At 32.4% G+C, this 21,308-nt stretch overlaps 1 protein-coding gene across 1 annotated transcript in view; it reads right to left on the reverse strand.

Annotated features, from left to right (window-relative positions):
* Positions 1-3,781: 3,781 nt before the first annotated feature.
* Positions 3,782-21,308, reverse strand: part of LOC113384461 (eIF-2-alpha kinase activator GCN1) — a 41,178-nt gene continuing 23,651 nt past the window's right edge. The window contains exons 19-33 of the mRNA XM_026622174.1: positions 20,872-21,109; positions 18,833-18,993; positions 18,476-18,769; positions 18,199-18,398; positions 15,589-15,828; positions 14,025-14,135; positions 13,786-13,950; positions 13,526-13,718; positions 11,648-11,726; positions 11,492-11,564; positions 11,201-11,397; positions 9,340-9,563; positions 8,999-9,261; positions 5,811-6,032; positions 3,782-4,138 (exon numbers count right to left, since the gene is read on the reverse strand). Coding sequence (XP_026477959.1) covers positions 4,010-4,138; positions 5,811-6,032; positions 8,999-9,261; positions 9,340-9,563; positions 11,201-11,397; positions 11,492-11,564; positions 11,648-11,726; positions 13,526-13,718; positions 13,786-13,950; positions 14,025-14,135; positions 15,589-15,828; positions 18,199-18,398; positions 18,476-18,769; positions 18,833-18,993; positions 20,872-21,109 — 2,789 coding nt within the window. The 3' untranslated portion in view covers positions 3,782-4,009. The remainder of the gene's footprint in view (positions 4,139-5,810; positions 6,033-8,998; positions 9,262-9,339; positions 9,564-11,200; positions 11,398-11,491; positions 11,565-11,647; positions 11,727-13,525; positions 13,719-13,785; positions 13,951-14,024; positions 14,136-15,588; positions 15,829-18,198; positions 18,399-18,475; positions 18,770-18,832; positions 18,994-20,871; positions 21,110-21,308) is intronic.

Genomic DNA, 21,308 nt, shown 5'->3' on the forward strand with positions numbered 1-21,308 from the left:
TTTGAAATTAAATGAAGGACTCTACTGACGAGCAAACCGAACCTGGACAGATTTCGAATTTGAAAAAGATCTACTGATGACCAGACTGAAATTTCTGAAACGGTAAAGATATCCAAAAAATGTCAATTTCATTAAGGGGGTATTCTAGTGTCGAAATTCAAAAAAATCGATTTTTTTTTAACTTCCCGTAGGGTAAGTTATAGTAATCGTCCAAAAATCGAAATCAAAAATTTTTACATTTCTCGACGTTTTGAAGGTTTCTGAACATTTTGGCATACTTCAGAAAAAATGGATGTGTGTGTGTGTGTGTGTGTGTGTGTGTGTTTTGTATGTCCGCTTTTTTTCGTCCACGTTTTCGGGCGCACGGATCAACCGATTTGAATGGTTTAAAAAACATTCGATTCCTATTGATAGGGAGATGTGCTGATTAGTTTTTGGCAAAGGCAGGTCCAGCCGTTACGGAGATATGGAGCAAAGAGTGCAAAAAATAGAAAGCGAATTTTTGAGAGAACGGATCAACCGATTTGAATGGTTTAAAAAACACTCGATTCCTATTGATAGGGAGATGTGCTGGTTAGTTTTTGGCAAAGGTAGGCCCAGCGGTTCCGGAAATACAGAGCTAAATGTTAAAAAAATGGCAGTTTTTGAGAGAATTAAGTGTCCGATTTAAATGACTTAAAGAACTTTCTGCTTGTTTCAACAAAATAATTGATATTGGAAAAAAAAATTTTTGTTTCTTTTTTTTTTTTCAAAAAATTTTTTTTGTAATTTTGGATTAAAAATTCAAAAAATCACCCAAGCTAAGCACAGTCTGAGCGCCACTCTGGTACAAATGTTTACCCAAGTGCGTTTAGACTGTTTATGTATTGGGGCACTTTTCCAATTTTGTGAAAATTATTGAAAAATGTGAAAATGCCGCCAAGCTAAGCACAGTATAAGTGAAAATGTCGCACAGAATTATTTGCAAATGCGTTTAGACTGTGACTATGCGGGAGCACTTTTTCAATTTTGTGTAAATTTGGCAACTATTTTTTTTTTTTGAAATTTGATTCGAAATGAAATGACGATTGTTAATGTTCTGGAGATGATAAATTGATTTATTTATAATCAACTTTCCGTAGAATAAGTTATAGTAATCGCACAAAAATCGAAAATGAAAGTTTTTATATATCTTTACGTTTCAAAGGTTTCTGAATATATTGGCATACCTTAGAGAAAATTGATGTATGTGTGTGTATGTGTGTGTGTGCGTGCATTTTTGTGTGTTCAGATACAAAGTTTCGTCGACGATTTCGGGAACCGGGATGAAGCAATTTGAATAATTCAAAAAACATTCGATTCGTATTGATAAGGAGACGTGCTGATTAGTTTTTGTCAAAGGCAGGTCCGTTCCGAAGATATGGGGCAAAAACGGTAACTCAGTTTTTAAGAGAACGGAGCGTCCGATTTGTATAATTCAAAAACATTTTACTTGCATTATCAAGATGAAGATTTGATCAAATTTTCATGAAAATAGGTCTAGCGGTTTCGGAGATCTAGTAAAAAAAATAAAAAAAAATAACATTTGGCGGTCAACAATAATCATTAGACATTAGACATATGCACATCAAATTATCAGATATTTTATAGAGATTTTAACAATAAGTATACATTTTGTTAACATTCCTATGGGTTCCGTACCAATGCTTATGCGTTAGACAGCGACGCGGCGCTTACGCGCTTCGATATTTAGTCTCTATGCATTAAAGCAGTACGATTGCTTTGAAAAAAAGTTCAGAATTTCCAAAATATTTCAAAACAAATTTTTCAACGAAAGGTAAGTTTTTGTCAAAAATTTATATAGTTCCTCGAAAATCTATTTTTTTCAGAGTAAATTTTTTTCAAAAATGTTAATCTTTTCAAAAAAAATAATAATTTTTGGTACGGGAAGTTCCAGCAATTTGCCTTAAGGCACGATGCCATGCGCCCAACTAGTTATTTCATATTTTCAAAGTTTGACTATCTAAGAATACCCATATTCTTAATGAAAAGGTTTTTAACTTCCCGTAGGGTAAGTTATAGTAATCGCAAAAAAATCGAAAATGAAAATTTTTATATATCTTTACGTTTCAGAGGTTTCTGAACATTTTGGCATACCTTAGAAAAAATGGATGTATGTGTGTGTGTGTGTGTGTGTGTGTGTGTGTGTATGTATGTGCGGATACAAATTTTCGTCGACGATTTCGGGAACACGGATCAACCGATTTGAATAATTCAAAAAACATTCGATTCGTATTGATAAGGAGACGTGCTGATTAGTTTTTGGCGAAGGCAGGTCTAGCCGTTTCGGAAATACGGGGCAAAAAGTACCGGAAACGGTAACTCAGTTTTTAAGAGAACGGAGCGTCCGATTTTAATAATTCAAAAAACATTTTACTTGTATTGACAAGATAAAGAATTGATCAAATTTTCATAAAGGCAGGTCTAGCGGTTTCGGAGATCTAACAAAAAAAGTAAAAAGAAATGCCATTTGGCGGTCAAAAATGATCATTAGACATATGCACATCAAATTTTTAGATATTTTATAGAGATTTTAACAATAAGTATAAATTTTGTTTATTTTCCTATGGGTTCCGTATCAATGTTTACCCGTTAGACAGCGACGCCGCGCATACGCGCTTTATATTTTGTCTCTATGCAGTTAAAGCAGTGCGATTGCTTTGAAAAACAAGTTCAGATCTTCCAAAATATGTCAAAATAAAGAAAACATTTTTTTTTTCAAAAAAAAAAAAAATTAAAAAAAATTTTTTTCAAAAAAAAAATTTTTTTAAAAAAAAGTAATTTTTTGTCCAATTTATAGTTTGTCAAAAATCTTATTTTTTCGAAGTAAATTTTTTTCAAAAATGTTAATCGTTTTTAAAAAAAATAATAATTTTTGGTACGGGAAGTTCCAGCAATTTGCCTTAAGGCACGATGCCCTAATTGCCTTAAGACAGAATTCCACTTACAGCTAGTTGAAAATTTTAATTATTTTCGGAGATATAGGCATTTTACTGACTCGGTCTCCATACTGGTTTGGCTTCACGCAAACTTTAAATGCGTTTTTCTCAGAACAGACTTTTTCATTACTGTTGACACGATTTCTCAAATTTTAATTACTTGAAATGTTCAGAGAGTCTTGCTTATAAGCCTATCTATATCCCGAACTAGGATTGTCCCAAATTCCAATTTTTACTATTTTTAAAAAAAATCGAGGAACTCAAAAAACAGTAAAAAAACACTTTTTTCCAAACAGTCGCCAATTTGTGAAAAACCATTTTTTTGCTTATCGCTAGTTCGGGCGATTGCGACATCATTGTAGATTAATAATCTTCTTATTTTTTGCATTTTCGATGGCTAGGAGGGCTGAAATCAAGTCAAGACTGAGGTGCCAATTTTTTGAGACCACCCACTTCATCAGCTGCCAGTTTTTACAATTTTCAACTTTTTTATTTTTTAATTTTTGTTTTGTATTTTAATTGGTAAAAAAATGGATAGTAAAAACATTCATTGCTTTCTTTTACGACACTTTAAAAATGACCTAAAATTCATCGCTCTACACTAAAAAGACCCCCTTAATGGTGGTAAAATATGACGTTGGGGTAAGGTCAAAATAACAATTCCAAATTGTGCATTCAATAAATTTATATAAGAAATAAATACACAAACTTACAAGTATGCGAACATCTAACTTAATCATCATGAAACGACTTATAATATTAATAATAAAAATATCTATAATAACATATGACTCGATGTTATAAAAATTCACTAAATCATCATCAACTTTCAAGCTCGAGCAAAAGACTACCATCTCCTCATTATAATCATCATCATCATCACCAGTAGTAAATAATGTACATTTAAATAATTCTCTAACACAACAATGATTATAAATTGCATAATGACACTGATTGATTGGTCGTCGTCGTCGTCGTCTATCAACAACAACAACTATCACAACAATAGCAACAACAATAATAGTCGATGATCACGATATGAGCGTGTCGTCGAGCTCGTCCTCCTTTCCTTCGGGCGAGAGAATGGTCTTGCGGAGCACCTTGCTGACGACGTCGTTCAGGGACTCCCGGGCGCCGATGTCCAGAAGGACAGAGTAACGCTGAAACAGAGCAAAAGAGGTAAAGAGAATGCATTAGAGGTATCATTATATAAGTAATTGTGTGTCTAAAGAAGTTTCATTTCAAAAACGAAAAGATTATACTTTTATAGCTTATTGGGCATAGTTTAAAAGGTCTCGACGAGTAGAGTAGAAAAATGATTATTAACTTCCCGTAGAGCAAGTTATAGTAATCGCAAAAAAATTGAAAATGAAAATTTTTGCATTTCTCGACGTTTCAAAGGTTTCTGAACATTTTGGCATACCTTAGAAAAAATTGATGTTTGTGTGTGTGTGTGTTCATTGTATAAGTCTTTGCGCAGCCTATGTCAGACATTTCACGATTTGTGTGCGGATACAAATTTTCGTCGACGATTTCGGGAACACGGATCAACCAATTTGAATAATTCAAAAAACATTCGATTCTTATTGATAAGGAGACGTGCTGATTAGTTTTTGGCGAAGGCAAATCTAGCCGTTCCGAAGATACGGGGCAAAAAGTGCCAAAAACGGTAACTCAGTTTTTAAGAGAACGAAGCGTCCGATTTGTATGATTCAAAAAACATTCAGTTCGTAATGACGGGGAAAAGTGGTTATTAGTTTTTGGCAAAGATAGTCCCAGCGGTTTCGGAGATACAGAGCTAAATTTGCAAAAAATGGCAGTTTTTGAGAGAACTAAGCGTCCGATTTAAATGATTCAAAGAACTTTCTACTTGTTTCAACAAAATAATTGCTTTTGGAAAAAAAATGTGTTTCTAATTTTTTTTTTTTAAATATTTTTGTAATTTTGGATTAAAAAAATTTAAAAAATAACCCAGGCTAAGCACAGTCTAAGCGCCATTCTGGTACAAATGTTTACCTAAGTGCGTTTAGACTGTTTATGTAATCCAATTTTGTGAAAGAAAGAAAACTATTGAAAATTGAGTGAAAATGTCGCACAGAATTATTTGCAAATGCGTTTAGACTGTGACTATTGGAAGCACTTTTTCAATTTTGTGTAAATTAGGTAACTATTTTTTTGAAATTGAATTCGAAATGAAATGACGATTGTTAATTGATTTATGCTTTATGATTTCCATTTGATTTGCTCAGATATAACAAGAGAGCAAAAATAATGAAAGTTGCAGTATTTGTAATAATATATTTGAAAATGTTTAAAATTTCTCGAATATTTCATTACAGTACGGAAAGTTCCAGCAATTTGCCTTAAGGCACGATGCCATACGCCCCACTAGTTTTTACTTTTTTTACTAGATCTCCAAAACCTGCTCCGTTCTCTTTAAAAACTGAGTTACCGTCTTTGGCACTTTTTGCCCCAAATCTTCAGAACAGCTAGACCTGCTTTTGACAAAAACTAATCAGCACGTCTCCTAATCAATACGAATCGAATGTTTTTTGAATTATTCAAATCGGTTGATCCGTGTTCCCGAAATCGTCGACGAAAATTTGTATCCGCACACACATACATACACACACACACACACATACATCCATTTTTTCTAAGGCATGCCAAAATGTTCAGAAACCTCTGAAACGTGAAGATATATAAAAATTTTCATTTTCGATTTTTTTGCGATTACTATAATTTGCCCTACGTTAACAATTATTTATTCAAGGCAAGTTCAAAATGGGTCATTTAATTCTCATTTAGTGCTATTAATCAATATCTACTAACCTTATGAACCTCATCTCCGTGTCGAAGCCTCAAGATAGCCACAAGACCGAGTTCTGAGTTAGCCTTAACATAACCATTCTTCTCTTTGGTGCCATTGACCAGGGCAGGAACAAGTGCACGAATCAAATCCTGTGATGTGTATTCGACCGAGACATATTTGGCTAAATAAACAGATGCTCTGCCCAAGAGCTGCTTGACATCATTGCTGGCATGGTTCATCGTCTGAAATAATAAAATGATTCAAGAATAAATAAAATCGAATATTATCATTTATGATTAGTTTTACTATTATCGTTATTATTATTATTGTCATTATTATTATTATTATTAATGTCGTTTTTCTCTTTTGTTTTGTTTTCTGTAATCCTATAATGTAATGAAGAAAATACGCCTTAAAATAACTTGCTATAACTTCACTAGTATAAGGTCTACTACTGGGTAGCCTTATAACAAAATAAAATGTTATTTTATCAACACAATTACTAAATGTCTATACTGACAGCTTGTTATTTATATTGAATAATATATATATATATATATATATATATATATATATATATATATATACGTGGTCTGTTCAAAAAGTACCCGGAATTACTAATAATTAAATTTCGCGGGTCTGGAGTGTCTGATTGTCAAAATTTTTTTTTATTGTGTTGGTATACATGCCCCTAAAGTATGATGAAATTTTCAGCTATATTCACTGTTTACTTTGTCTGTGGTAGTCGCTAAGGTTCGACGTGTTTTTCTGAGCTCGGCGATTTTTACAATGGAAGAATTGAAAAGTCAAAGAATTTGTATTAAATTTTGCGTAAAAAATGAAATAAAGTGTTGCAAAGTGCAAAAATTCACCAGATATGGCTCCGTGTGACTTTTTCCTATTCCCAAAGTTGAAGAGACCCATGAAAGGACGGCGGTTTTCCTCTATTGAAGAAAATCGCTGAGAGTGCTCAAGGACATATCAAAAAGTGAATATCAAGGGTGCTTCGAAAATTGGAAAAAACGCTGGCATAAGTGTATTATATCTGGGGGGGACTACTTTGAAGGGGACCACATTAATGTAGACGAATAAATAAATATTTTTTTGAAAAAACGAAAATTCCGGGTACTTTTTGAACAGACCACGTATATATAAATCTCGTGTCACGATGTTGGTTCGCGATGGACGCCCAAACTACTGAACCGATTTCAAATTTTATTGCCTCATCGTGTGCATATATATCCAACTCAGGTTATAGAAAATTTTGAAAAGTAAATTTGAAATATAAATATATAATTTTTATAAATTTCTAAAAATTTTGACAGAAAATGACCAAAAAAAATGCAAAACACAAATGACAAATGTCAAAATTTAAGGAAATTTCGATATATAATTTTTGAAAAAAAATTTGAAATTTCAAAAAATAAAATTCAAAAACATGTACATATATAGAAGTATCCAACATTTAAATCCAAATTTGATGAAATGCTATATTCAAAATCCCTGTTTATATTTTTAAATCTAATTAAAAATCAAAGCTTAAAAATTTGAATAAATTTTGACATGTAAAAAAATTAAATGTTATTTGTCAGTATTTATGAAAATACTTATATAAATAGATTTTCGATTTTGATTTAATTGATTAGCTTACCAAATTATTTCGGAAACCAAAATAAGAAGCAAATAAATTAATTATTCCAAGTTATGTTATAGGCAATATTGTCAAGCAAATTATAGATACAAAACATTATTGTAAAATAAATATTATCATATTATATTAATTTTGGACCAAGAAGGAAATATTTTGACATTTATAAATTTAGTGCATATTGGATATATGAAATTGACATTCACTATTTTTCAATTAAATGCAAATGTAAAAAACCAAATATTTATATAAAAAATTGTATATTTAGATAAAGATACTGCGTTGATTTAGACTAAAATTTAATTTATTCTTTAATTAAAACAAAAATTGGCATAAACAAAACTAAAATAAACAAAACACTATGATGCGTTGGAATTATTTATCGGAGTGTAAAGAAATTTGTGTAATTAAAATATAATATTATTATTAATATATCAGTTGAGATATATTTTGATTGTCATCGCAAATGCTAATCTTACAAGAAATTGTAGCCTTTTAAATGGAATAGTACAATCTGAGGGTATCATTGGAATCTGACAAAAACAAACTAGACAAACTAAATATTATATCATATCATATTAAATTTTGACTAAAAAGAAAATATTTTGATAGTTATAATTAATTTGAAATAAAATGCAAAAATCAGATCTTTATGTAAAAAAATATTTATTTCCACAATATTCCTGTGTTGATTTAGCCAAACTTATGAATTTAACAATTATATAATTATTCACTGATGACATAAAATAGTTATTAATTTATTTACAAATAAATAATATTTGAAAGAAAATTTTATTGACATATATGACATGAGTATAATAAACGTATAATAAACAAAAAAACTATGACGCGAGTGAATTAATTTTTGAAGTATGAAATGTCGAATAATTTTGAAAATTATAACAAGTTTTTAACTATTTGTCAAAGAATCAGAGTCCAAATCTATTAAATATTTGATTTTTGGCACTTTTATTAATTTTTGATCAATTTAGGCATATTTTTTATGGCAAAACAACGTTTGCCGGGTTAGTTAGTATATATATATATATATATATATATATATATATATATATTAGGGTGGTCCTTAAAATGGTCATTTTCGAATTTCCTTGCTCCCAGGGGCTCAAATGGTTCCAAATTGATAAAAAACAATTCTCTGAAAGTTTTAGCTCTTAATATTAACGTTTAGATAGAGCGCAATTCAATCAAAGTTTTGTATGGAAATAGCATGGAAAAATTTTCAAAAATTTTAAAAATGTTTTTTAGATGTAATTTAGCGAACAAATGAATGAATAGAACTCATTCATTTGTCGCTAAGTTACATCTAAAACATTTTTTTTTAATTTTCAAAATTTTTTCCATGCTCTTTCCATACAAACTTTGATTGAATTGCGCTCTATCTAAACGTTAATATTAAGAGCTAAAACTTTCAGAGAATTGTTTTTTATCTATTTGGAACCATTTGAGCCCCTGGGAGCAAGGAAATTCGAAAATTACCATTTTAAGGACCACCCTAATATATATATATATATATATATATTATCATTTATCATTCCTTACCCTGACAAATGGTGTCAACAGCTGCTGCGGCAGCTTGCTGTCCTTCTCCTGCATCATCAGATGGTGGAATAGATAGGCGCAGGCCCTGATAGCCGAGCATGCCACTTGAGACTTGTCACTGGCCAGTGCATTTGCCAAGAATCTTGTCGTCCTGACCTCGTATGCTTCGCAGAGGATGCTCTTGGGACGTTCTTTGATCGCAACTGCCAGGGCGCTCACCCTTGCACTGAGCTCGTTCTCGGGACGAGATGACATATCATCAACTAGTAAAATAATCAAGCAATTAGAAATAAAATAGGATCGATTAATAAAGGACTTATTTTGTTTGTTTGGTTACCCACCCAAAATGTGTTCAGTCAAAACTTCATCCATTTTCTGAGGTTCAAGGAATCCACATACCGAACCCAGGCAGCCGGCTGCACGAATTCTCACACCTTCCTCAGACGGAGTGTAGTTCTGCTCCAAAAGACTGATCAGGGTCTGAGTGATTTGCTTTCGGACTGGTTCAGACATTTTGTCGCCACATGGACATGTTACACCACGTAGAGCTTGAAGCATTGTTTCCCTGAAAATGATTTTTATTTACAATAAACGATAATTTACTTTCCGGCCGCAGAGTAAGTTATTGTAATCGTTAAAAAATCTAAAATAAAAATTTTTGCATTTCCTTACGTTTCAGAATACAATTTTTCATCCACGATTTCGGGCGCACGGATCAACCAATTTGAATGGTTCAAAAAACATTCGGTTCTTATTGATAGGGAGATATGCTGATTAGTTTTTGGCAAAGGCAGGTCTGGCCGTTACGGAGATACGGAGCAAAGAGTGCAGAAAATACGAATCGAGTTTTTGAGAGAGCGGAACATCCGATTTGAATGATTCAAAAAACATTTAATTCGTAGTGATAGGGAAAAGAAGTGATTAGTTTTTGACAAAGGCAGAATCATCCGTTTAGGAGATACCGAACTAAATGTGCAAAAAATTCCAGTTTTTGAAAGAAATAAGCATCCGATTTGAATCTGCTTGTGTTGACAAAACAATTGCTTTTGGAAAAAAAAAATTATTTTTTTTGTATCACTAGTTTTTAAATTAATTATGAGGAATTTTATACAAGGCTCAAAAGCGAAAAAAACAAACATATCGAAAAATATAAAATATAAAGATACATACATAAAGGAGTTTTATATATAATCGAATAAAAAAGTTCTTACTAAAAGCCCGAAATTATTATTAAAAAAAGCTGTTTTTTATTGTATCCTTAAGGGGCACAACTAGTGTGAAATTTTCAATAAATCGAATTTTCAATTTTTAAATATTTCGATGAGTTATACCTTTAAAAACAACATACAAATCGATATCTTAAATAGTTTTTGAGTCACAGCTATTTAAAGAGTATATATATATAGTATATAACGAATGATAGTATAACGATCATTTTTATCTTTAAACGCGATTTTCTCGAAACAGAATTTTCCGAATTTGCTGCAGCGATTACTCAAAAACAAATGATCCGATCACTATCAATTTTTTTTACATGTTCTATATATAGTTCTCTGTAAAATGAACTATCGATTTTTTGATCGCATCAAAAATCGAATTTTGGCAGTTCAAAAACGACCAAAATTTTAGATAAAATTCGATTTTTTTAAAAAAACGCCGTCATTTTGTCAATTTTTGATTTTTTTATCGTAGTTCATTTTACAGACAATATTATCTAGTTTAACGAACTTTTTTTTTTAAATTTCATTCACGTAGAAGGCCGGAATCACTGCAGCAGTGAAGACACTTTTTTTGTCGCGCCGTTGGATATCGACGATAATATAAAAAATAATTAATTTTTTTTTTCAAAAATTTTACTATGTATTCTTAAAGCATGTATAAATAAATTTCTAAAATTTTGAAATGATTGATAAAGCATTTTTTTTAATATAAATTCCCAAAAATCACCTTTCTTTTAGGCGGTTACACTAGTTTTGTCCCTGAAATGGAATTTGTTATTTTAAAGGCTCCTCTTTCCCGTTCCGGATTTGTGTGACTAAAAACTGGCGACCCAATTTTGACTTAAAAAAATATGGTCACCTTACTAAAATCACAAACCATTTTAGAGGTTTATATGGAATTTCTTTTCAATTTCACTCTGTTTAATTCAAGTAAAAATGATTTGAATCATGTTTCTTCTCGCTCAATTTCGTTATCATTTACCTGACTGACGAGTCCTCCTGCGAGTTCTTGATACCGTTGTGTATCTCGACAAAGATCGGGTCGGCCCTGGTGTGTATCACAATCAGTTGGCTCAAAGCCTGACCAGCCTTGATCCTGACCACCTTGTTGGCATCACTGAGGGACTTCAGGAAGGTCGTCTGCAGCTGAGGCAGGAACTGCTTCAGCATCACGCCGACCTAAATAATTGAAATAGATAAATTGCAATCGAATTTCAAATCAATCAATTTGGTAGGTTTTCGTTATTAGAATATGTCGAAATGTAAATCTTACCTTAGCCAATAAAATGGCCAGAGTTTCCAGCACAGCAGCTTTCACATCGGCATTAAACCTGTCTCCCAAAATTCTAGAAAACATCAAAACAAAATTACAATGTGCAATAGGCGGTTGTGTTATTAAAATAATTATCAGTATAAAATCAGTTCTCACCTGATAAGGGGGCCCGTTATGTGAACAACGCTCGGCTGCAGAGCCGCCGCCGACGTCAACTTGATTATTTCGCCAAGACCTGTAATATTTGTGTGCATTTTATATAGATATAAAAATATGTATTAAAAAAATAAAACTACTTGTCAAAGTTGCAATTGGTTTTTGTTTTTTGTTTACCATCAATCGAACACTAGATAATTATTGCCTAGATAATAAAATTGAGTATGTACTATAAATTTAGACCAACTATCTTATTTTACAGAGCGAAATTTTACTTAAGCTGCTGTTGAATATAAAATAGCAATTAATCGACTTATTCAACAAAATATAAATTAATTTAAGAGTCATTAAAGTTCCATAAAAAAAATGTGGATTTATTACACATTATTGAAAAGGAACGAATACGTTAACTTGAGTATTTTCTAAAAGCAAATTTTCAAAAATTAATAACTTTTATAATTAAGCCAGTTTTTTGTAGGACTTTAATTGTTTAGTATGTTCATTAAGATTAAGTACTCTATCGTTATACCAAGTAAATCGTCTAATTTTAATTTTAACAAATGTCAAAAAACTACTTATTTTCTCAAACTTTGATGAATTTTTAAAATTAAACGACTTGTCGTAAGGCCGCAATATTTCAGTAAGTTCTTGAGACCATGATATACATCGCCAAAAAAAGTTCCATAAAAATCGGCTTAAATTTTTTTTCAACAGTTAATTACAAGAAAACGGCTCGGTAGATTTTTACCTAAAACTAATCAGTATTATTATTCCCAACTAATATCTTTCGAACAGCTTTTTTTTAAATCGATTCAGAATTGCGGGCTAAAACGTGGACGAAAATTTTTCACTTTTCTGCGATTTACAAAGAAACGGCTTGGCCGATCGTCGCACAAAACTCAGAAACGCTAGTCCTCATCGAGATACATCGAATGGCTTTTAAATTTTTGAAATCGGTCCAGCCGTTTTCGAGAAAACGTCGATTTACGGCAAAAAATCTGTTCACATACACACACACGCATATTTTTTCCAAATTCGGTCTCATTCGATTCAGAATGGCTTGAAACGTCGAGAAAACATAAAATTAGCGAATCGGATTTTTTGATGAAAACATAAACTTCTCCTTCGGGAAGTTAAATATAACTAGTGGTGTATGACATCGTGGCTTAAGGCAAATTGCTGGAACTTCTAGCACTTAAATAAACAAAACTTAATCAATCGGATTTAAAATGAGAAAATTTTCTAATATTTATAAGAATTATATAAACTAAATTGCCAGAATTAAAATTAAAATCTAAATTATATAAAATTTAGCCAGAATTCAAATTAAAATTCGAATTATTTTCGACATTCAAAAAAAATTCGTCAACACACGCAGAAAGATTTTTTGAATCATTCAAATCGGATGCCTAGTTCTCTCGAAAACTGCCATTTTTGCACATTTTGCTCGGTATCTCCGAAACGACTGGACCTGACTTTGCCAAAACTAATCACCACTTCTCCTCATCCTTACAAATTGAATGTTTTTTAGATCGGTTGAACAGTGCTCCCTAAATCGTCGACAGAAAAATTTGTATCCGCATACACACAACATACATTTTTTCTAAGGTATGACTTAAAATGTTCAGAAAACTTTAAAACGTGAAGGAGTGCTTAATTTAAAATTAATTGTTAAAAGATAAGTATTATAAAATCAAGGTAATAATGATAACATTCTAGGTCCATGGAGACCAAAGACAAGGGCAAAGCGGAGATTTTAGTCGGTATTATACCCAGGCTGTATTGAATCTGACATACCCAGGCAAAAGACCTAATCTGGGATGCAAAAAGGCGTTTCCTTTGCTACACAAAAAGAAAATCCTACTGAAATTTGATTACCTTGTGAAGCACTCTCCTTAGCATCGGGCATTCCATTTAGCACTGCCTCTCTGAAAATTGGTAAAATCGGAGCAACGCCCTTGGGCAAACAGAAACCCGGCAACAGTTCACCAGGTACCAAATCGCTACTAGCAAATCTCACAGCCTGTCTCACATCGGAAACATGTGCGATTTGTTGCTCTGAATCTAAAGTCTAAAAATAAAACACACGAAGGTAATATATATAATCAGATATTGGATATTTATTTAGTGAGTTTTACCTTTGTTACTGCGTTAAGGGCTTCCCAACTTCTGATCAAAACATCCTTATCAGAATCTGTAAACAAGCGAATCAGTCCTCTCAATAATTGCGGTACGTATTGGGAATAATCGGCCCTGGATTGTGAGCAGAAGGCACACAGAAGTGTTACCGAGGCCCTTCTAATCTAAAAATCAAATATGATAGTATTATTATTTTATAAACACTCGGTTGCCTCAGTTGCTTGTATGTTATTATTACTTCAGTTTGTTCTGATTTAGTAGAATCCATCAAAGAGTCCATAACAGTTCTTATTCCGGTCTCGTCATTAATTGCTAACATAACAGCTTGGCAATTTTCTAACTCCTGAGTCTGCAATTATAATAAATATATAATAATTGATTTAATATTATAATTGATTAAGATACTATTAATTAACTTCCAGTTATAGTAATTGCAAAAAAAATCGAAAATGAAAATTTTTATATATCTTAACGTTTCAGAGGTTTCTGAATATTTTGGCATACCTTAGAGAAAAAATGGATGTATGTGTGTGTGTGTGTGCGTGTGTGTGTGTGTGTGTGTGCGGATACAAATTTTCGTCGATGATTTCGAGAACACGGATGAAGCGATTTGAATAATTCAAAAAACATTCGATTCGTATTGGTGAGTAGACGTGCTGATTAGTTTTGGGCAAAGGCAGTTCTAGCCGTTCCGAAGATACGGGGCAAAAAGTGCCAAAAACGGTAACTCAGTTTTTAAGAGAACGGATCGTCCGATTTGAATAATTCAAAAATCATTTTATTTGTATTGACAAGATGAAGAACTAGTCGAATTTTCATGAAGGCAGGTTTCTAATAAAAATAGTAAAAAAATGCCATTTGGCGGTCAAAAATGATCATTAGACATATGCACATCAAATTATGAGATATTTTATAGAGATTTTAACAATAGGAATAAATTTTGTTTACATTCCTATGGGTTTCGTACCAATATTTACGCGTTAGACGGCGACGCGGCGCTTACGCGCTTTGACATTTTGTCGCTATGCAGCAGTACGATTGCTTTGAAAAAAAGAATTTTCAAAATATGTCAAAATAAAGAAAACATTTTTTTTTCTAAAAATTTTTTTTTTCAAAAAAAATAATTTTTTGTCAAATTCCTAGTTTCTCAAAAATCTAATTTTTTCGAAGTAATTTTTTTTCAAAAATGTTAATCGTTTTTAAAAAAATAATATTTGGTACGGGAAGTTCCAGCAATTTGCCTTAAGGCACGATGCCCTAATTGCCTTAAGACAGAATTCCACTTACAGCTAGTTTTTGGATTAAAAATTCAAAAAATGACTCAGGCTAAGCACAAACTAAGCGACACTGTGGTACAAATGTTCACCCGAGTGCGTTTAGACTGTTTATGTACTGGAGCACTTTTCCAATTTTGTGAAAACTATTGAAAGAAAAATGTGAAAATGCCGCCTAGCCAAGCACAGTATAAGTGAAAATATCGCACAGAATTATTTGCAAATGCGTTTAGGCTGTGACTATACGGGAGCACTTTTTCAATTTTGTGTAAATTATTAGGCAACTATTTTTTTTGAAATTGAATTCGAAATGAAATGACAATTGTTGATTGATTGTTGATTTATGATTTACATTTGATTAGATCAGATATAACAAACAAGATAGCAAAAATAATTAAAGTTGCAGTATTTGTAATAATATATTTGAAAACGTTTAGAATTCTTCAAATATTTTATTACAGTACGGGAAGTTCTAGCAATTTGCCTTAAGGCACGATGCCATACACTATTAATTTTTTTTCTACTCGCCTCTCTTCCCTCGTTCCTGGCATCGCACAATGATTCAATCAGCGCCGGTAATATTTTATGCAAATGTCGTGCCAAAGCATCGCCAGCTGCAGCAGATGCCAGGGCCCCCAGAGCCTTCGTGTTGGCCGGTCGAGCAGTCAATTGAGGAACCAGATAAGGCAGCACAGCCCTGGATTTCACAGCCATAACTTGTCGCAAACCGTCTAGAGAGCTGGCTGCTAATTCCGGATCGGGGTTGTTCTACAAGTGGAAAACAACAACATTATTATTTCAGTCATGTACATTATTGTGATCATTGCCGTGCCTGGGTATATGGCCGCCTGAGTGCGAGCATTTTTTGAACGCCCTTGAAAATAACTTAATAGGAAAATATCAAGTATGTTCTCACAAAAAAAATCGGCTTGCAATGTTTATGTTTTCCCAACGTTTCTAGTCATTCTGAATCGTTTAACACCAAATTTGAAAAAGAAGTGTGATTTTTGACTTTTTGCCAACGTTTTCTTAAAAACGGTTAGATCGATTTCAAAAATTTAAGAGTTATACGATGTAACTAGATAAGGGGGCGTCCATTAATCACGTGAGCTCGTTTTTAAGGATTTTTGGACCCCCGCCCTTGGTGATACGTGGTGATATTCAAAATTACCCCCCCCCCTTCCCCACCAAACATCACGTGCATTTTTAGTTACGTGAAAAAACTAAAATTTTTGATTCTTTTTTTGAAAATTTTTGAATTTTTTTTAAAAAATTCGTTGAAAAATAAATACACGTGATATCTTACCATACCCCCCCCCCCCTAAAAATCTCACGTGATTAATGGACGCCCCAACGACAACCGTCTGTCACTTTTGTACAATAATCGGCCAAGTCGATTCTAATCAGCAGAAAAGTGTACAAATGTTCGTACACGTTTCAGCCAAAAATTCTGCATCGTTTTTAAACATTCAGAAACCGTTTGAAAAATATCATTTGGGAATCGTGCTAATTAGTTTTAAGAGATCGGTCCGATCATTTCTTCGTATTTAATTGTTAAATATTTTTATACGATGATATTTATAAATTTTGGCGATAGAGATCATGATCTCAAATTTAACTAAATATTTCGACCCTACGACAAGTCGTTTTAATTTTCAAAATATTATCAAAGTTTGAAAAAATGAGCAGCACTTTTTTACATAAGGCAAAATTTCATCTTTAGTCGACGGTTTTCTTTGCAAATTTATTCTTTTTGCCGACGATACAAGTTTAATTATTAAAGAAAATTTTTTTGAGGAAGTCAATTTTAAACTAAACGAATCAATGATTCTAATTGGTTCAACTCTAATAGCCTTTTACTTAATAACGATAAAACTAAAATAATGTCGTTTCGAACAGTCAATAGGAGTAATAAATTCAAAAAATTTAAATTGGGATAATCATATTTATTTGTCATTAATACCTAAAATATCCAGAACTTGTTTTATGTTAAGAGTACTTAAATCTAAAATTAGTTTATATTGTCTTTTTTCTATCTATTACTCCAACTTCTACTCGCATTTGGTCTACGGAACTCAATTTTGGGTTTTTTCAGCATCTTTAAAACATGTTTTCAAACTTCAGAAAAGAGCACTAACAATCATATTCTCTCTTAACTCGATGACAAGTTGTAGAAATATTTTTCAGAAGTATAACATTCTTACCGTTTCTAACCAATCGAATAATTGCCGGGAAAACTCTAAAAACAGCCTTTTTCTTTTACACATACAAACGTTTTTTAACTAAAACCTTGAACTAGCTGTAAGTGGAATTCTGTCTTAAGGCAATTAGTGCAAGTCGACGGTTTTCTTAAAAATGTGCAATCCTATTTCAAAATTCGATAAAATTCCATAAGCACGTGCTGGTTAATTTGGCCACACGATCGGCCCAGCTGTTTCTTTAGAATTATCAAAAAAGTATCAAATTTTTCGTCGACGTCATAGCCTAAATTGGTGAATAGATTTTGAAAATTCACAAACCATTACAAAGGAGCCATTTGAGAATAGAAGAATTTGATTAGTTTTTGTTTTTGTCGAGTCGTTTCTCAGTTATTGATTAATACATTTTTTTGGCGATTTTGGATCCTGTTATTACATACTACACGTTTATTTCTTGTTCAAAAAAATATTATAATATATTATATTGTAATATATTTTCTATAATTATGTCGATTATTTAAACATGTTTAAAAGGTCCAGCATCTTGCTTTAAGGCAAAGATGCCACTTACACCAACATTATACACTTAATAATGATTTGGAAACAAAGTTTTCAATAACCGCTTTTTGATTCGATCTCGCTTTGAATACGACCGCCTTCGGCTGATTTTGACTATGGTCGTCTTCCAACTCAGCGGATTTTCAACACGGGCGCGAATGAATTCAGCGGACTTTTAGTTTGACTGCCTCTTAATCCAGCGGTCTTTCAATTTGACCGCCTTTTAATTCAGTGGACTTTCAATGCGACCGCTTTTTATCACGGCTGCTTTTCGTTATGGCCGCCTTTTAATTTGTTCTTTCTTCGATTTGGCCGCCTCTCGGCCGCCCCAAAAAGGCGCACGCAGCCCTGATTATGATTGATAAAAATCGCAGGTACTTACCAGGTCCTCCAACATAGAGGGTAGGACATCATCAAGAGCTCTGGGACCAACTGTGGCATGCAAACCATCGAAAGTCTTAGCAGCCGCCTTTCGGACTTCCGGCAGAGGATCGCATAAAGCCCTTCTAACAGTGGGCACTAAAGAATTGGCGAACGTCAACACGGTATCACGAGATGTCGACGACATAATTTCACTAAGACCTGAATTGAAACCAGATTGATACACATGAAACAATTATATCACAAAGGTTTTGTACAAGACTTGTCTGCTATCTCACCGATACAAACGCCTTGTCTCTGATCAGGTTGATCGCTGTTCAGGCCTTTCTCCAAAATAGGAATGATTTCAGGTAAAACCCTTTCACCAAGCTTCCTCACAAGATCACCCAACGTTCTGGCAGCTACCTGTCTCTTATCATGGCTGGTGCTAGCTAAACAGCCAAGTAATAAGCCAAACAATGTTGGAAGAATTTCTCTAAGGGTCCGAGGAGTGTTTGTGACAACAACTTTCCAAACATGCAAAGCCGCTTGACGTACCATCAAAGCAACATCACTGCGTCCCATATAAAGACCTAAAAGAATCAAATGGTTCAAAAACAGATAATAGAATTGTTGAATTTATTTCACTAACTTACCTGCAAGTACCCTATTTCGCCTATCAGCTCCCAAAGCGGTGATAATAGCTGCATGAGACTGTTCCGTACCAAAGTTATCATCTTCGCTGGCCGTTTCCGTAGACATTTTACCAGAAACTCCAGAAACTCGGTACAGGAGATCACCAAGAAGTTGAACAGAACTACAAAAACAAACACACATAAATAAAATCAATCAACCAAACAAACCTAGTTCATAATTATATTTTTCATCTACCTGAATCAAAACCAATTTGAATTTAAAAAAAAAATAAAAAGAATTCAGTAAATCTTTTGAGATAACATTTTTTAGCACTATATAAAATGTGAATGATGACACACATTAAGGGTCGAAGCGTACAAAGGAGGAATTTTTGTTTTTTATTTGATGAAATCACATGTTTCGACTGCAAACATGTAAGCAAACTATAAATTTTATTTATATAAATTTTATTTATATAAAAAAAATAAAAGAACTCTACTAACCAGCACAGTTGTAAATATTTTATTAATTAAAAAAGAACTCTACTGACGAGCAAACTGTAAATATTAGGCGAAACCAAAAAAGGACTCTACTGACAAGCAAACTGTAAAAATTATTTAGTATGAAAAGGACTCTACAGACAATAATATTTTAATGGAGAAGGGATTCTACTGACGAACAAACTGTAAATATTTTTTAAAAAAAGGACTCTACTGACGAGCAAACTGTGAATATTAGGCGAGAGAGAAGGGACTCTACTGACGAACAAACTGCAAATATTAGGTAGGTGAAGACAAAAAGGACTCTACTGACGAGCACAATGTAAATATTTTATTAATATAAAAAAAAACTCTACGAGCTCTGTAAATATTATTTTAATAAGAAATTAACTCTACTATCGAGCACAGTGTAAAAAGGGTAAAGGCAAAAAAGACTACTGACAAACAAACTTTAAATATTATTCTAATATGAAAGAACTCTACTGATGAGCGAACTGTAATCTTTATTTAAATAAAACTTCCCGAAGGAGAAATGTATGTTTTCATCAAAAAATCCGATTCGCTAATTTTATGTTTTCTCGACGTTTCAAGCCATTCTGAATCGAATGAGACCAAATTTGGACCAAAAGTATGTGTATGTGTGTGTGTGAATAGATTTTTTGCCGTAAATCGACGTTTTCTCCAAAACGGCCGGACCGATTTCAAAAATTTAAAAGCCATTCGATGTATCTCGATGAGGATTGGCGTTTATCAATTTTGCACGACGATCGGCCAAGCCTTTTCTTTATAAATAACAAAAACGTGAAAAAAATTTCGTCTATGTTTTAGCCCCCAATTCTTAATCGATTTTGAAAATTCAAAAACCGTCCGAAAGATATTGATTGGAAATCGTGCTGATTAGTTTTTGGTGGAGATCGGTCGGGCCGTTTTTGACGATTGTTAAAATTAAAATTATACGATTTACTTGGTATAAAGATAGAGTACTTGGTCTTAATGAACATACTAAACAATTGAAGTCCTACAAAAAACTGGCTCAATTATAAAAATATTCCGACCGAATTGACGTGTTCAATAATGTGTAATAAATCCACTTCGAATTCTTTTAACTACTCATACATTAATTTATCTATCATGGATTAAGTCGATTATTTACACAAATTGGGAAGTTCATGTAACTTGCCTCAAGGCAAAATACCAATACCAACCAGGCTAAGACGAAAATTCCCAATGATCTTATATATAGCCATTTGTAAACGCTAGCATTAATATTATTATTATTATTATTTTACTATTTCTATTATTGTTATTTTGTTATATTTTATTGTTTTTTAGTATTATTTTATTATTCAGAAATTTTATTTATATTATTTATTAATTTTATTTTTATTATTATTTGCTCTTATTTTATATTAAATCATCACACTACGGATATTATTTTCATGTAAATTCTATCCTTTGCACTCTTATTTATTTAAATTTATGTTATTATTTATCAATATTGCTGGATGTTAACTATTTAACAGTTGTAATAAATATTGTAATTAAAAAAAAATATCTACCTGTATCTGATTCTCCAGTTATCATCAAACAATCCCCTCTCCAATTCAGGAAGCAGCAACATAATAGCACTGTCTGCATACAAATTAACAATCCTCTGCCCGGCTTTCAAAGCGGTATCTCTAACATATTCATTCTCATCGGCCAAAGCCTTCAATATTGGATTGATGATCTGACCAATGTACGGTGTAAACTCAGCCGGAAATGCATTGGGCATGTAGATGAACATCATTATGTAACCTGGATAAAATAGAATCAGGCATTAACACTATTACTACCGACATTTCATGTTTACTATTCCTACCGCGACCGGTCAAATGACCGATCATGCAAAATCTATAATTTTTAGTATTGAATGAAGAGTTAATGCTAGCTTAAGACTTTATAAATACAAATACAAAATACTTCTTTTATTTTAAAATGCAAAATATACATTTTA

This window comes from Ctenocephalides felis, unplaced genomic scaffold, assembly GCF_003426905.1.
Source record: "Ctenocephalides felis isolate EL2017-DRISC unplaced genomic scaffold, ASM342690v1 CF-g0.4_SCAFFOLD_03571, whole genome shotgun sequence".
In the NCBI taxonomy this organism is placed as follows: Eukaryota; Metazoa; Arthropoda; class Insecta; order Siphonaptera; family Pulicidae; genus Ctenocephalides; species Ctenocephalides felis.